Below are 17,976 nucleotides of genomic sequence, written 5' to 3'. Positions count from 1 at the left end.
ACATGAAAAGTAAAAACTTTGTGTTGAGACATCAATTGTCCCCCTGATGTATGCAAGTACATGAGGGGGACAATATGACATACTGCGCCTTTCACATCCCCATGAAAAGGACACAGTACTGGTCATGAAGCCAAGAAAGGCCTATATTTTGGATGAGTTCTGGATTATTCCTTGGCAAGTTACGGTTTACTCAGGATGATTTCCAACTGATTCCAAGCTGACTTCCAGTCTTGTTCATACCTATTCAATATTTCTTTACCAAAGGCCTCCAGCACAGTTATGGAAAAAAGTTACGGTAAGGCACTCCCTGGGGAGTGGGAACATATCTCCCCTGGTGTTATATTGGGCAATTATATTAGGGGGGTTCACGTCAGGCTGATTTCAAAATCAGCCTGCACTGCTCATGCACCCTGCCTGCATAAACTCTAAAAAAATAGTGCATAAGCGGGCACTTCAGCAACACCTTGACTCTCGAGGCCTTGCTGAAAATTTTGAGAGTTCTCATGTGCAAAAATGCACAATTCTCAGCCTGGGCAATGTGAACACCCCCGCTGATTTGCGCTGCTGATGCAAAGGCAGCTGCACTAGAGTTTTTCCTGCATCAAGATGCATAAGTAAAGCAGTACTTGATTTTTAGGAAGGTTTGAAGGCTTATTTGCGAAATCAGCCTTACATGAACCCACCTATTGGCTCCAAATGGGGCCTAAGAATTGTCAAGCTTTCATCATTTCTCAATTAGGCTTTCTTTAGCAGTGAATCATTCCAAGCAATTAATTTATTGCAAATTCTTGTGTTATCTGATGAACGTTTGGTGGGCCTGATCACATGTCACAGATGATTTCAGACAAAAATATTCATATATATGATTGCTGCCAAGCAGGGCTTCATTCTTCCTTTCCTCTCAATCTTAGTTTGCTTCAAGTACCCGAAATGACTCGTTTCCATAGACCGCATGAGGGGTACCGGCGACCTGCTCTTCAGGGTTAAGCACAAAACACGCAGTTCAAAGATTTCAGCAGACTCTCGGAGGTTTAGAGATTGTTGGAGGGCTTGCTCATGCAGGATCTATTAAGGTAAAGTTTATGGCAAAAATTTGCATGGGTAAACCAATTTTTAGGGAGTATCTTGGCATAAAGTGAACTTTAGGGCTGTTAAAATGTCTCTATGAGGTCAAAGACACGTGGCTTCCGGGTCATGGTAGCTTGCCATCAATACCGAAGCAGTTTGGACCTTGCTTCGAGTCACGCAACTGGTTCCAGCATTAGAGATATATGGTTTGATTCTGCCAAGTGGCTGGTTGCTCAGGTGATTGCTCGGATCAGGTGGTGAAGGGTGGGATGGATGTCGTGATGTCATGAGGAGTCGAGCGGGACGGCGACGATGAGACGAAGGCTGACGAAGGGCAAATAGTAAATATACAGCTGGCGGTTGGGTTTGAAACTTGGATGTCTGATAGCGGATGTGATCTATGATGGCGAGGTTGTTGTTCTGACTCTAGCGTTTCATTCTGCTGTTGCACAGGGCATGCTGGATGGATCATTATGGTAATGCAGCAGGCTAACTGAAGGCCTGTTTATGATTTTAATCGCCGAGTATCACCGCGTGCGAGCGAGGGATGCTTGATCGAAATAAGCCCTGCAAAGAGTGTGGACCGATGGCGGCTAGATGGCAGAGGCCGGGACAGCAATAAGCTACAAGATATTTTATGTATCGATGGAAGGCCAACTCAGATGACGAGTATTGTTGATGTGCGGCAGTGCAAGGTTTGCTGATATCTTTCGGTCTACGGCCTGGCTCAGAGTTCATGCCGGAAGCTTGAATCGACTATGGGAGAGATCCATATCATGAATGCCCAGATCAATGGATGTTTCCTTGCACACCTGAAGAATGCGGACTGGTTCCCTGACCGGAATGGAAAAAAGGGAGCCGTTTTCTTCGGCTCGTTACTCGTATGTAAAGAGGGTGTCCCCCACATGAATGATGAGAACAGGCCGTTAATGCCTCCAGAAAAAAAAAGGAGAGCGCTCGACATCGGCCCTCCAGTGCGGTTGCATAGCTCTTCTGTGGCGCATTCTCGCTGCCCCGCCGGCATCCCTCGAGCCCAGAGTTCTGGTAAGAGAACCACCCAGGAGGGCAATTTATAATCCTGTACAGCATACATCAAAATAGCCACTGAGCTGCTAAAAAACAAGCCTCGTGATCCCCCCGACTCTCTCCGTCCTCCAGCTGCCTGCCGCTCTCCCTCTCTCGCCCCCTCTGCCAGCATCCAATCGATTGAACTCTCCCCCCAGCCAAGCAATCCACGTTCTTCAAGTCTGAGAGCAAGCGCAGATAGCACAAAAGCGTATAAAGTAGGCTGCTTGGTTGATAGATATTTCATAGCCAGATTCTCGTCTATGATTTTCCAATAGACACTTTCCAACTCACCCATCTCCTCGATTCATCAACCCATCTGCTTTCCCTCATCAAGGCAGCGTATAAACAGCTTCGCTCCAAAACTTATCCCGGAAAGTCAACCGCCCCGCTTCACAATCCCAACCTTCCCACTTCCGAATTGCCGAACAAAATGGCCGCCGCCGCCGCCGTGATACCCTCGAAGATGACCGCGCTCTACTACGAAAAAGCTCGTCACTTTTCAGTCATCCAGGCTGATCTCCCGACGATCGATGAACACGAGGTATTGCTGAAAGGTTGGTCAGACTCCTTGCTATTGCTGTAGAGCAGTTTCAACTCTTCCGAGTACATCAAATTCTCCGTGGCTCGCTATCTGTAAAGCAACGATGAATTGCATGAAAGAACGGAGCCAATTTATAACAGTTGGCCACCGATGCTTTTAAGCCTGTATGGTGTTATGCTGGGCTTTCCAGTCTTAAAAATTACGTCTCCCTCTTCAAAACCGTTCCAATCTCTTCTATCCAAAGTGTTTGCTCCCGATGACGTAGTTACAATGTCGCTGTGATGGGCTTCCCTTGTGCAATCTTCTTATCTTTTCCCTTTTTGATTCGTGCTCTCACCGAAACTGATGATGACTTGCTTGATGTCCTTCCTCAGTGTCAATGTGCGGAGTCTGTGGAACCGACCAGTTAGATTATTATTTTTTGCTGCTCTTCAATTAATCCCCATCATCTTTCCGATTCTCTGTTCCAAGTCCTCATTTCAAATTCCCAATCCTCTCTCCCTGATTGCAGACATATTCACGAAGGAGAGTTCATTTCCAAGTTTCCATTGATCCCAGGACATGAGTTGAGTCAACCGAGTGATCTCAGTCCAGTATACTCTTAAATGGGGCTCCTTACCATTCCCTCTTCCTCTCCCTCTCTCCCATTCCAACTCAGGGTCATTGGAACGATAGTTCAAGCTGGATCTCAAGTACACAGCGTCAAGATTGGCGATCGTGTGGTTTGCGACGTTGGGGAAACCTGCGGCAAATGCTTCTACTGCCAACGTGGCACTTCCCTGTTTGTAACACTTTCTTTCAATCTAGACAGTCAACAGCATAATTTCCTGACTCAACTGTTTATTCCATCTGGACCACCAGGTTTTGTGAAAGTAAGTGTGTTACACAAATCATTTCACGCAGTCCAAGTATCTACAATGACATAGGAACACGGACTTTTTGGGGGTTGATGTAACTTTGTTTTTGGCAGGTTTCGAAGCCCATGGGGTGACCCTCAACGGCGGCTTTGCGCAATATGCAAAATTCCACGCGGCCAAGGTGTTCCCGATCAAGAATCTGACCGACGAGCAAGCAACCTTGGTCGAGCCTGCCTCATGTGCCGTCCACGGACTCGACAAGATCCGTCCCAAACCTGGCAGCGAGTGCCTCTTGATCGGCGCCGGTCCCACAGGGCTCATCCTTGCCCAACTTCTCAAGTTAAATGGAGCACAGCGTGTTGTACTAGCTGCTAACAAAGGCATGAAGATGGCAAGTCCCGGGCTTCAACCGCTTTGCTATAACCATCCAAGGATATTCTCACTCTGATACTTCATTCCACCCTTCCTACAGGACATTGCGCGCAAGATTCAGGCGGCAGAGTAAGCTTTTCAGGCTCTTTTGACTTATGCAAGCAACTGTTTCATTTCGATTGACGCGTAGTCTCTATGACGTCATAGTGAATACATCGATTTAGATCGGAACGATGCTGCGAGCCAATGGGCCCAGTTGAAGAAAGATAATCCGCACGGATTTGATGTGGTGGTCGAAGCCACCGGAGTGCAATCGATAGTTGATGACAGTATCAACTATGTGCGTCGTGGAGGGACTCTGTAAGAGTTTTTGTAGACCATCCCATCAAGTGCTTCTCCGTTCTCTTATTTCTCAGAATGGTTGCTGACTCTTGAGACGTGCGTTGCAGGCTTGTCTATGGCGTTTATGATAACGCTGCGCGAGTCAATTGGTCGCCCACCAAAATTTTCTCCGATGAAATAAACATTATTGGATCTTTTTCTCAAACGTAGGTTGTTCTCTATTCTGTTTCTGTTTTTGGTTCATTGGATATTGAGGATCATTTTATTTTGTTGTAGAAACTGCTTTCCGCGAGCAGTTGCATACCTGTAAGTCCTGCAAGTCTTGTTTGTCTCTGACTCGATAGACGATCGCCTGACTCAATCTCGCTAGTGATTCGGGCAAGATTCGTACCGAGGGGATGGTGACTGTAAGCCGACTCAATTGTATCGGAGTCGGGATGAGGACGCTGCTGATAGAAATTTTATGACGTGTAACAGGATATCTTCAAAATTGAAGAATATCAACAAGCCTTGGATAAGATGGCCAGTCGCCAATGTCTCAAGATCGCTGTCAGACCTACCCATTAGCGAAGAAGACCATTTGGTTCTTGTCTTCCGAACGCCAGTCGAATATTGGCTGTATTTTCTCCCCTGCACCTCTGGCGTGGCCTAGGACTAGGCAACCCAAATTAGTGATATTTTCCCATATGAAAATAGTATAACCAATTTTTGTGCCTGTTTTCTTATCTTTTCAAAACAAAAACTAAACAGAAAAAAAAATCAATAGGGTGTGACAGTCAATTCCAACTTACTGCATTTTTCTAACACTTCAAGGATAATGAAATTTCCCAAAAAAAATACTCAAAGTTCGAGGTTGGGAAAATCATTGAAAAAAAATCACTCTGTACTGAAAAAAAATGCAAACTGAGTGTGCTCAGCCAAAAAAATAAAAATGTGTCAGACTGAGTAAAAAACAATGGGGCACATTTTTAGGGTGATTTGTTGGACGGGCCTGCAAAAGGCCCGCATGGGCTCCTAACAGGCCCGTTGGGCCCATTGAAAAAGTAGTATTTGTTTGGAATTCCGATGCTCTGCTAAAATGTGAAATGGGTCAAACTAAATAAAAAACATGGGTGTACATTTTTGGGGAGATTTTTTGGAAGGGCCTGAATGAGGCCCACATGGTCCCCACAAAGCCCACTGGGCCCATTGAAAGAGTAGCCTTGGTTAAGAAAGCATATGCTCAGCTAAGAAATAAAAATGTGTCAGACTGAGTAAAAACCCTAGGGGCACATTGTTGGGGAGGCTTTTTGGACGGGCCTGCATCAGGCCTGTACGGGCCAACAGGTTTCCAAGGGAAAGGAAAGGGCCTGGTCATACATTCTGTGAGTGCAGAAATGTCATACAGATGTCAGAAGCCCTTCAATATCTTCTGTTGATTAGTGGTCAATTGGTGCTGTTCTGAAAGATCATATGGGCATTCTTAACCAAGGCTACTTCTGGCAACGGTGAAACCATTACGCTCCATGTATTGCATCACGGCTGTAACGTATTTTTTTTGTATTGCTGTTACATTTTTATGTATTGGTGTGAAATGAAGTATGAAATGAATACTGCACAATGAGCTGATAAAAAACAAGAATACAAAAATACCGTAGCGGAGCACATCGATTGCTTGATGCGCTACAGCAATTGTATTTGCGACACCAATTTGTTCGCCAATGATCTGCCTTGGTACACCTTGGCCCATAAATGATGTATGCACATTTTGGCATTTTTTGTATTGGCGTGCAATTACGCTACAATGTAACGGTGTTACATTACATGTAGCGTAATGGTTTCAGCGTTGCTTCTGGGTTGGCCGAACCATCTTTGGGTGAGCCCTGACGGGCCTGATGCAGGTCTGTCAATAAGCCCTCCCCAAAAGTGTGGCCCCATGTTTTTTACTCAGGTTGACACATTTTTATTTCTTAGCTGAGCATATGCTTTCTTAACCAAGGCTACTCTTTCAATGGGCCCAGTGGGCTTTGTGGGGGCCATGTGGGCCTCATTCAGGCCCGTCCAAAACATCTCCCCAAAAATGTACCCCCTCATTTTTCATTCAGTTCAACCCATTTCACATTTTAGCAGAGCATGGGAATTCCAAACAAATACCACCAGGAAAAAAAAATAGTCACTTGCACCAGGAAAAATCAGTAGTCACTAGATGACAACTGACATGACACCTGCTCCAGCTGGCTATCCAGCCTATAGTGCAATTTTCACAAGCTGATCCTCAGCTTTGTCCCAGGCCCAGCTGCTGATCAGCCTTGGCCCAGGCCCAGCTGCTGCTCAGCCTTTGCCTGAGCAAGAACGGGCATTGATAAATGCACACCCGTCCCCCGGGGGCACGCCCACGCCCACCCCCTTTGAAAAGGGCGTGTGGGACCGCGCGCCCTTTGGGCCTTTATCAAGGGTGTGCGAGGGCGTGCACGCCCCCACATAGGTGTGACAAGCGTGCACCGTGCCTGCTCGCCAAGAGCCCCTCGGTGGGCAGGTGCATGTACATACATATACCTGCTTGCCAAGAGCCCCTCGGCGGGTAGGTGTATGTATCCCTGCTCGCCGAGAAGGATAACTCTTGGCGAGCAATTATACAAACACCTGCCCGCCAAGCCTGCTCACCTAGAGCCCCTCGGCGGGCAGGTACAGATCCCACCTCGCCGAGAGCCTTGCCTGCTTGCCGAGAAGGATAACTCTTGGCGAGCAGGGCATGTATACCTGCTCACCGAGAGCCCCTCGGCGGGCAGGTGCATGTATACCTGCTCGCCGAGAGAAATTATCGGCGAGCAGGCATGGAGATCCCACCTCGCCAAGAGCCTCTCGGCAAGCAGGTATACATACACCTGCCCACCAAGCCTGCTCACCAAGAGCCCCTCGGCGGGCAGGTGCATTTATACCTGCTCGCCGAGAGGAATCCTCGGCGAGCAGGCATACAGATCCCACCTCGCCGAGGGCCTCTCGGCGAGCAGGTATACTTGAACCTGCCCGCAGAGGGGCTCTTGGCGAGCAGGCTCGCCGGGAAAGTGTTTGTATACCTGCTCGCCAAGAGTTATCCTTCTTGGCGAGCAGGCAAGGCTCTCGGCAAGCGGGGATATGTATGCCTGCTCGCCGAGAGGTGTATGCCTGCTCGCCAAGGATTTCTCTCGGCGAGCAGGTATACATGCACCTCCCGCCGAGCCCGCTCGCCAAGAGCCCCTCGTCGGGCAGGTGCAAGTATACCTTCTCGCCGAGAGGCTCTTGGCGAGGTGGGATATGTATGCCTGCTCGCCGAGGAGGTATAAATGCACCTGCCCGCCGAGGGGCTCTCGGTGAGCAGGCTTGGCGGGCAGGTGTATGTATACCTGCTCGCCGAGAGGCTCTCGGCGAGGTGGGATCTGTATGCCTGCTCGCCGAGGATTTCTCTTGGTGAGCAGGTATACATGCACCTGCCCGCCAAGGGGCTCTCGGTGAGCAGGTATACATGCACTTGCTCGCCGAGAGTTATCCTTCTCGGCGAGCAGGTATACAAACACCTGCCCGCCCCCCTCGGCGGGTAGGTGTATTCTTCTCGCCGAGCAGGCAAGGCTCTCGGCGAGCAGGTGCATGTATACCTGCTCTCCGAGAGGCTTTCGGCGAGGTGGGATCTGTACCTGCCCGCCGAGGGCCTCTCGGCGAGCAGGTATACTTGCACCTGCCCGCCGAGGGGCTCTCGGCGAGCAGGTATATTTGCACCTGCCCGCCGAGGGGCTCCCAACAAGCCATGGTGCACGCCCGTGAACGCCCATGTGGGGGCGTGCACGCCCTCGCACGCCCATACAGCGGCGTGCATGCCCTTCGACTCGCACACCCTTGATAAAGGGTGTGCGGTCCACCTGACCGGTCCGCATATTCCCCCCTTGAAGGATTGTTCCCGCGCGCGCAGGAGACATCCTTCAAGGGTGTGTTACACCCAACCAGCGCCACACACCCTTTTCGAAGGGCGTGGGCGAGGGTGTGCCCCCGGGGGACGGGTGTGCATTTATCAACACCCGTTCTTGCTCAGGCAAAGGCTGAGCAGTGGCTTTTCCTGTGCCAAGACTGAGGGGCAGCTGGGCCTGGGCCAAGGCTGAGCAGCAGCTGTGCCTGGGACAAAGCTGAGGAGCAGCTTGTGAAAAATGCAAGCTAGAGGCTTCAGCTGTGCCAAAATGGGCACTGAGCTGTGTGCCAGCCAGCCCTTAACTAGCAGATGGAGTAGCTTTGGAGCTGAAACCAGAGCTGTGTTATGTCAGTTGTCATCAACTGACTACTTTTTTTTCCTGGTGTTGATGGCAAGTGACATGATGCAGCTTTGGTTTCTGCTCCAGAGCTACTCCAGCGCTGCTCCAAGTCTGCTCCACCAGCACTTGTAGAGCTTGCAGGACTGCACCAGAGCACTCAATGTGGCACAGTCAGCTGATCCTAATTTTTTCCCAGGAACAGCTGATGCTCATCATAAGCTGAGCAGTAGGCATTGACTGAGCCTGGGCCAAAGCTGAGCATTGGCTGAGCCTGGGCCACAGCTGAGCATTGGAGATTCCAAGCTGATACAAATCCAAGTGTCAGCTGGACCAAGAATATTCCAAATCTGAGCATCAGCTTAGCCAACAATGGTCCAAAGCTGAGCATCATCTTGGAAAAGGCTTGTGCAGAGCTCAGGATCAGCTGGGACAATACTGTTCCACAGATTAACACCAGCTGGCCCAAAACTTTTCAAAAGCTGAGCATCAGCTGAGCCAATGCTGGTACAAAGCTGAGCATTGGCTGAGCCAAGGCTGTTCTAAAGTTGAGTATCAGATGTTTTGAGACTATTAAAAAGATTAATATCACCTGAGCCAAGGCTGTTCCACAGCTGAGCATCAGCTGAGCCAAGGCTGGTCCACAGCTGAGCATCAGCTGAGCCAAGGCTGGTCCACAGCTGAGCATCAGCTGAGCCAAGGCTGGTCCACAGCTGAGCATCAGCTGAGCCAAGGCTGGTCCACAGCTGAGCATCAGCTGAGCCAAGGCTGGTCCACAGCTGAGCATCAGCTGAGCCAAGGCTGGTCCACAGCTGAGCATTGTCTTAGCCAAGGTTGGTCCACAGCTCAGCATCAGCTGAGCCAAGGCTGGTCCACAGATGAGCATAAGCTGTTACAAGAGTGGTCAGACTCAGAATCTGAGCATTGGCTGGGCCAAGATTTATCCAAAGCTGAAAATCAGCTGAGCCAATACTGGTCCAAAGCTGAGCATTGGCTGGGCCAATGATAGTCCTAGTATGAGTCTAAGATGAGCCATGAGTGGAATAAAGCTGAAACGCAGCTGGGCCAGGACTGGTTCTGATCTGGGCAACAAAGCTGAGCATGAGCTGGGCAACAAAGCTGAGCATAAGCTTGGAGCTAAAGCTGAGTATCAGCTGACCAGAAATGGGGATCAGTGGTGCCCAGTGAAAACTGAGGATCTCTTGTGGAAATTCTGAAAGTGTTTAGATGGTGGGTAGATGGTGGGTAGATGGTGGGTAGATGGTGGGTAGCCTGCTGGAGCTGGCATGATGTCACTTGTCATCAAGTGACTATTTTTTTTTTCTGGTGTACTACTTTTTCAATGGGCCCAACGGGCCTTTTAGGGGCCCATGCAGGCCTTGTGCAGGCCCGTCCAACAAATCAACCCAAAAATGTGCCCCATTGTTTTTTACTCAGTCTGACACATTTTTATTTTTTTGGCTGAGCACGCTCAGTTTGCATTTTTTTTCAGTATGGAGTGATGTTTTTTCAATGATTTTCCCAACCTCAAACTTTGAGTATTTTTTTTGGGAAATTTAATTATCCTTGAAGTGTAATTAGGTGAACTTCTGACCCTCAACAGCTTTTATGTAGCTTAACAAAGCCACTTTAGCGGAAGGCCCTGGTTTTTCAGGCTTATGATTTGTACTTGACATCTCACGTAGGCAAAGACTAGCACAGTGGTATTTTGACGTGTTTTTTGGGCCCCTCAAATATTCAGAGATATTTGACGGAAAAACTTCCAAAATCCAAGTTTATTAAAGACAGCCAATCACAGAAATCAAGATCAAGGGTTCCCCCTACAACTTATCAAAATACAAAAAAATACAACATAGCAAGACCGGGAAAAACACAACACAGCCAGCCCACCATCCTTCCCTGGCTAGCAGGGTCAAAAATGGTGGGCAGATGACCCCCAGCGCGCCGCAAGGGCATTATGCAAAGGGGGGTCACCAAACTTAACCCCTCAAACTGTGCAAGTGCAACAGCGGAGGGGGTTGAGTACAAACCAGTGGCTGGAAATGTAGCACAATGGTTTGATGCCCCCTCAAACTGCGCAAGTGCAACAGCGGAGGGGGATGAGGCAACTCCTGGCTAGAATTACAGCAGTAGGAGTCGCCTGAGGAGACAGCAGCAGAGTCTACATGGAGTACTTATAGGACCCAACTCCGTGCCCACTCCTTCAATTTCTGATACACATAACCGTTGCCACGACTCCCTTTACAACTCGCCTTCCACGCTGTATCCCGGCAACCCATACCTTGAATCACCTTGTTTGTAACTACCATCGCATTGTATTACATGCTGCCTTGCTCCTGGTGCCATCATCGTATCAACATTACCGTTGCAACTGGAACTACCGCCAAGCTCAACACCATACAGGTGAGCCTCTTCACCTGATTCAGTCCGCAGTGCTTGAATGAAAGTCAGTACAAACCTGAAAACTCATCACAAAGGACAGCATCCACTCCACCCGCAGCCCATCAGACCGTCTCCGGCGCCGTAGCTACCATATCCTCAATTATATCTCCCCGCCCTCTTATTCGCCCTCCTGACCCAATCAGGACCAGCTGAGTCGCCGCGAAGTCCGCCGGACGAAGAGCAACAGGCAGGTCAATCGCGAGCGCTTCTTCGGCCACAAGGGCCCCTCCACCGTATCACACGCTGTTGATACTGATGAGCACCATAAGGATGAGGACAAGTATCGGGGCCGAGAAATTCAGCTATCCAGGCCGGGTAAAAGATGGGGGTTGGTGACGGGTCCCGAACCACCCAAGAAGTGCCTTCAGAGCTCGTCGACGCCCTACAAATCACCTCGATTGCCTCATCCATGCCAGTCTTGAGGCAGCCGCTTGACCAGTCCGCCTGTGCACCATTTATCCATATCCTTTGGCACACAGATTGATCTCGCTGGCTGCAGCTGCTACTGCGGCGGCTGGGGCCAATGCTCAGCCGCCGTGTGCGTCGGGAGCAGTTACTGCTAATGGAGGATCTCACCCGCTCGCTGTTTTGTCCATGCGTGCTGAAACTCGCAAGCAGCAGTACAAGAGTAAAGGTACACCTTCCAGAACAGCTGATTTGCCTCAGTCTCTTCCTGGGGCTTGTTTGTTGACTCCCTTCACCAAGCTATACAACACCCGGGAATATGCAAAGACTTGAACCAGCCATACACCGACCTCTCAACCATGCTCAGCTACTCCGCCTCATCCTCCACAGATTCCGGGCCAGCCATGAGTACCTGGCGCTCCTCTTCAAAAGCCTTGATAGTCTTGCAGCACACACCTTTTTCCGCCTCAACCAGCCCATCGCCTTTTCCCCCATCCACCCCAGAATATCCTCCGGCTCCCCCAAAAATACTCCTCTGATGAGACCCACTCGGCCTGAGAGCTTATTTCCCAAGTGGCCAGCCAATCTTGTTGCCCTTATTAAACATCTCATCCAATACTCCGGCTGCGCCAGGCACACCAGCCTCAAGCTCCTGATTTTCCATGCCCTTTATACCAATCCCACATCCGCACTGTCCCCAAGCTCCTGCTTTACTATGTCCCTCAAAAGGATTCCCGCCGAGGTCCTGGAAGACCCCGCGAATAAATGGTACTTCCAATTTGGGCATTACTTTCTGTGGCCCTCTTTTTTTTGTTTGGTGCTTGGTTTTTGTGCCAGTATTATTGTCTCTTTTGTTGATCTATAAGATGGCTTAAACACACTTATTTATTCTGTTTAGTTTATTTTCTCTTTGTTTCTTTCTCTTTCTCTCAGTAAAAGAAAAGGCATACACTCTCTTTAAACAAGAAAAATAAAATACATGCATGAATAGATATCAAAATGTTAATATCTTGACTTGATAGATAGAAGTATTGTGATGTGGTTGAAAAAATGCTATTTGTTTGTGTTTTAGTTTTTCAATGGAGAAACAATAGGTGAGTTTATGTTGGGGCATTTCAAGTCCCCAGCTAAAATTGATCTTGCTGTTTGATAAAATTGGGATCTTAAAAAGCCAAAAAAAGGTGGTGAGAGTCCAACTTTCAGCAAGAACTGAAATTACATGAAGTTAATTTTAATTAGAATTTTGCTGGTCCTGGCCCAATGTGAACCGGGATAATGAATAGCAAGATTTTATTTGAAGCAAATAGTGCATTAGTAGACTAAATTGATCTCATATGTGTGTCTTGTCTGAAACCAGTCAGGTTTGTAGGTTCAATTCAATTGAATCAGAGTTTGCTGCATGGAAAAGGTTTTGGTGGCTGGGGCACTTCATGTGTAATGTTTATGAATCAGACATGCAAGAAGTACAAAAATTCTGTCATTCTCATATTTCCAGGGATATTGGCTGTGATGACACATCAAGGCCTTTCCTGATGATTGAGTTTAGGTGGATGGTGGATGGATTGTATTTGCAGGCGCAGTGCGGGCTTTGGGGGTGAGGTCGTGGGCCCAGAAGTTGCAGATTTTATTAATTATAAAGGAATCTATTTTTAATTTGCTTTTAATCATCATAATTTTGTCATTTCATCATCTGTGTAACCTCCTTGACACATTCATTCATAGATCCTACTACTTTGGTCATTTACTTTGACCTTCACTGCAAAAAAAACTGTGTCAACTGTGAGCAGTTGACATGTGGTAACTCTGAGGAAGCTTGTGGTGTTACACCAGCCTTACTCAAGGTTTGACTCAACCCAAGCTTTAATGCACAGTCACTGTGCACCTTGCACAGTGACTGTGCCAACAAAGACACTTGTGCATTCAGGTGGAGTTACAATGGCAGCTTGGCTTGAGATCTCTGCATGTCAACTGAAAGCAGTTGACCAAGTTTTTTTTGCAGTGCTTGCTTATGCTTTGTGTGTATTAATATATGGGCCTTCTGCTTTGAAAGATAATTTATCAAAATTATCCTCTTTAGGTTTGTCACTTTTGCTGTATTATTGATTGAAATGATCCTTGACCAAGTTTAAAGTCTGAGGATTATTTTGACTTCAGAAAAAATACAAAAATACCACAGGAAATTGACCTTTGCAAGGTGTGGAAGTGTTGATGTGAGGATGTCATGTTTGATTTCATTTATGATGTGACTATTTATTTTTGTAGAGTGGTGTGAAGTATAGACCCAAATACATTTTTTGGAGGGGGAATTATAAAACGAGTTTAGAATGATTAAATTGGGATCTGCAGCGGCGAAGCCGCTTTGGCCTCCAGTACATTAAAAACACCAAAAAATTACATTTTTTGTGTTTTTGACTTCTTTTGGCCCATTTCTGGGCCATAAATTTTTGAGGAGGTTATCCGTCAAAAATATCATGGTGCCAAAAACGCTTACAATATTGCCGGAGGCATATCTCATAATGGCGGACGCACTATTCAGAGTGCCGGACACACTTTTGATAGTGGCGGACGCACTTTTGATAGTGGCGGACACACTTTTGATAGTGACGGACGCAGCGTAGCGCACACTCTTTTGCGCCCTGCGTGCTTAGCATTAGCGCAATTGCGCGTATCTGTGCTAACGCTACGCTAAAATCTAAAATTTATCTGTGCTAACGCTATGCTAAAAGATAAAAAAGCTTTGCACCCTGTGCGCGTAGCATCAGCGCAGATGTGCGCATAGTGCAGTGCAGATGGGCACAATTGTGATAACGCTACACTAAAAAAGAGTGCATTTGCGCTGCGCTACACTACACTAAAAGCTATGGATAGCGTAGCTGACCCACTTTTGGGCCTTTTCAAACTCACCTGGGGCCTTCGGGCCCCAGAAAAGCTTGCATTGGCCCTCTACGCGCCCCTTTGAGCCATTATTTGAATTTATTTGAATATTCGAGCTTAAATTTGCCCAGGCATTATTCGACTTGAATCGAATACAAATACAAATACTCGAATCAATTTGATTCAATGTGCTAGTCTTTGCACGTAGGGAGGGACTTGCGTACAATGTCAAGGTTCTGAGGTGATTAGTGGCACTTAGAAGCCAAATGGGTCCATTATAGTACTTGCCATCTGACCCAAGCCCAAAACACTATTCAAATTTGATAATCCAATGGCCAGACTGTTGGTGATCTATCTTGGTACCTCCCCGGACAATGATCATGTGGTACCCCACTAGTTGCGTTCTGCCCCCCAGAGGAGAGTTGCTGGACGGCGTCCCCCCTCTAATTACAGAGTGGACGTAGTTTGTTTAAACTCAAAATCATCCTTCCACCCATCAAGTCCAAACAGAGAAAACACAATGTGTTTTTGACAACAACACTGCCAACAGTAAGCCGTTGGCTGAATTGTTTGTCATGGAAGTATTGTGTTTTGAAGAATCCTTGGACAGATCTGCAGGATTTTCCTGGATTTTCGCCCAAGGTTCAAGCCTCTCCACCATTGCTGTCCTTTGGTTTTTACCCCTCCAAGGCCATGTGATGTTGTCATTGACAATCATCTCGGCCACAGCTGCCAGTAGACCATGCACCCGCGAGCGCAGAGCGGTCAACTAGCATCCGCCCTCATCCGCCCCTCCACCACGGTCAAATAGACCATACCCTTGAAGACTCGGCGGAATAGATGTCACGATTCAGAATTGATCTGTTTGGTAGGGAAGACCCACCCCCAGGGTACATCTCTGCTAGTGAGCTCTGGCACATTCGCCAAATTGGCCCGCCACCGGCTTGAATCACTGTAAGTCCGGAGCATTCTAGCCTTTTCCAAATCATTGATGTGGATGTTGATCTTTATTTGTTTTTCTGCATGCAGCAGCAGGTAATCCACTGAACCACATCCTTTAAGCTGTTCTTCCGCAAGCCGGTTCAGAAGGACACATGGAATACAATTCAGCCACATCAAAAGTCTTTTGAGGTCACCGTCTCGGCTGGATCGATGAGTCGCAAGGAATTTTGAACTCTTGTTGCAGTGGAGTGCAACAAAGATTCCGCCGGCGCCGGCGATCTCATTCTCAATCCCGCAGCTTCGGGAGTTTTGGATTTAGAGGTTGATTGGAAAATATCAATGGGTCTGAAGGTCACCCCTGAATATAAAAAAACCGGCTGAACAGACTCTGAACAACGATGAAAAGTTTGAAAAATGGATGAGGTATGTGGTGGACCTCGGCCTTGACCACACGCCGGCGACATTGGAGATCGTTATGGAAAATCCAGGGACAAAAGCAAAACAACAGAAGGTTGCTGTTGCTTTCCAAAATCACCTTTTAAATCAGCGGGCTGCGATTGAGGCAAGTGGATCAAACCCACAAGGCTTGAGTGATGTCCCTCCGGTCCGAGATCTTGCACCAACCAATTTTCAAGCCCGAAACGTCGTGATGAACCAGATCTATACAAGCCACCTGCCAAACAAAAAGTATGAAGCCTGGATGCCTGTCTATATAGATCCAGCGGACCCGACTCGCTACACTCCATTGACCGGCTGGGTGGTCACAAAGTGGGCTCAAGCCATTGTGAGTATCTTCAAAGCTATTAGTTGATGTATCAACACTGGAATTTAAATGTTGAATTGGTTTTAGATCCAAAAAGTCAAGGGAGTGAACATCTGTGCACCCCCAGCCAACATCAAGTTTGAGAAACTCTCATTGGTGTGAGAATGGGAGCTGGTTAGTTGGTAGAAATGTCCGCTGCCCGCCTCCTTCAAGAATATTATTGTCCGGGCTGTGTGATTGTTGGTAACTCGGCTCCGCACAGTGACTTTCCGCTAGCCTTCAGCGCTCCTCTACTGAGCCTGATCTATAGCGTAATAATCCGCGAGTGAATAAAGCTCCGCCCTTTGTAAGCACAAAATCCGCAAGTAACTCTCAAAGTAAAGATAAGATCCCAATAATTCTCTAATAACTCTTGTATGTTTGTAGTTGTAAGTACAATGATGAGTAGTCCGATAGATAGGGTCCAAGATCCCCCTTCCCCCGTCCTTCCCTCCACACACATTGCCGTTCCCACCCAATCCCGCACTAGTCCTCCAGCTCCGCCCGCTATCCCGCTCGTCACTTTCCCAGACTCTGCTCCTCTCTGACGCTTGACCTCCCACCGTCCTCTGTCTAGCCCCTGTCAGTTGGTCTCTCGCCACCGCCTCCACCCCGGTTCTGCCCGCCAGTGGAACCCGCTTTGGCTGTCGTGACTCACCCGCCAACGCGCCGCTGCTACCAGTCCACATGTGTAGTCCCGCCGCAGTCCAGCCCTGTCTTTCCCGCTCCGATCCAAATACCCAATCCGAAATCCGTGATCCGCATTCTGTGATCTGCAATCCGCAATCCGTGCATTCCAGTCCGCGCGTGACGTTCCGTAAGCTTTCTTAGCATGCTTTCCTGACCTCATCCTCAGTGCTTATGTCACTGGAATGCATTCTGCCTGAGTGGCTTTGTGCATTCCCGCCCGCGCTATACCCGCGTGGACATTCTACCGCGCTCCCCTATATAAATCACCACATCGGCTAAAAAAAGACGGCTAAACGATCTCAAGGTCAACAATGATGGCCGTTGTCAACGCAGCCCATCAGCCGAATCTACCACTTCTGTCATTGAACCCAATGAACACTTGCTCCGCGATTATGTCAAATTTGTGAAAATACGTCCAAATAAACAAGATCAAGTCCTGGCGGTCCTTGATGAAAAAGACATCACACATCCAAAGATGTTCCGTTCAAAGAGCATCATGGTGGAAAAGATGAGTCAATGGGGCTTAAGTGATGGGATCATTGCTCAATTACGCGACAATGTCTCCAAATATCAACACCACTTAGCTGCTCAATAGTTTCCCCGGACTCTTATTCTATTCAATTTTATTTTTCCTATATAGCATAATAATTATCCCCAGATGTAGGACAACTGGCCAATTATTTTATAATCTTAACCTTTTCCACTCATTCCATTTTCCAATATGATCACTTTAACCTCATATGTTGTAATATGACCATACCCAGCACCATTTTATTCTTACCTTCTTGATTCAATGCTCATTTGCAGCAGCTGTATGACCCAGATTTCTATGCACCTCTTGACACAATACTTAGCCTTAAAATTCATTGCAGATGTTTATTTTGCTGCCAAATGAGTATCTGTCCTTTCTGGGGAAGCTAAAGTCAGTCCATTGATCCAATCTGTCCCGCTCAGTCCGCGTGTCTTTTTGAGAGGAGAAGAAATCGGCGACAGCATGCAAGATAGAAATCAGTAGACATTTGTAGCGACTCGATGCCTGGATAAAAGGGCTTCAGTAGTTCGCCAGAAGCATATTCCGAGCGCGGCGGGTATTTGGCTGAGTCGTGGGGGAGGAGACAGATGTATACGACGCATACACGCCGTGACAACTCCATCAACAGGCGTGTCTTCCCACTCATCAATGCTCCAATGAGCAAAGTGTCAGGCGCAGAGTATCGGCCGGGCTTCCAGTTGGAGGCGTATTGATTGAGAGTCTTGAGCATTGGATCCAATATATCGTTGTACCTTAAATATGGATGGTCTTATCCTTCTGCAATGATT

General features: G+C 47.8%; 2 protein-coding genes across 2 annotated transcripts; both read left to right on the top strand.

Annotated features, from left to right (window-relative positions):
• Window positions 1-2,566: 2,566 nt before the first annotated feature.
• Window positions 2,567-4,815, top strand: PtA15_8A760 (uncharacterized protein; the record flags this gene model as incomplete). The annotated part of the gene is made up of 4 exons (XM_053172223.1): window positions 2,567-2,690; window positions 3,648-3,873; window positions 4,619-4,655; window positions 4,726-4,815. 4 exons carry the CDS (start codon window positions 2,567-2,569, stop codon window positions 4,813-4,815), a joined length of 477 nt encoding a protein of 158 aa, XP_053023408.1.
• Window positions 4,816-10,823: 6,008 nt separating this feature from the next.
• On the top strand, window positions 10,824-11,365 carry PtA15_8A759 (uncharacterized protein; the record flags this gene model as incomplete). The annotated part of the gene is made up of 2 exons (XM_053172221.1): window positions 10,824-10,904; window positions 11,087-11,365. 2 exons carry the CDS (start codon window positions 10,824-10,826, stop codon window positions 11,363-11,365), a joined length of 360 nt encoding a protein of 119 aa, XP_053023407.1.
• Window positions 11,366-17,976: the final 6,611 nt, after the last annotated feature.

The sequence above is a fragment of the Puccinia triticina genome, chromosome 8A, assembly GCF_026914185.1.
Source record: "Puccinia triticina chromosome 8A, complete sequence".
NCBI lineage: Eukaryota > Fungi > Basidiomycota > Pucciniomycetes > Pucciniales > Pucciniaceae > Puccinia > Puccinia triticina.
Note: the sequence above shows the minus strand (reverse complement) of the source record. Positions and strands in the feature narration are given on the sequence as shown.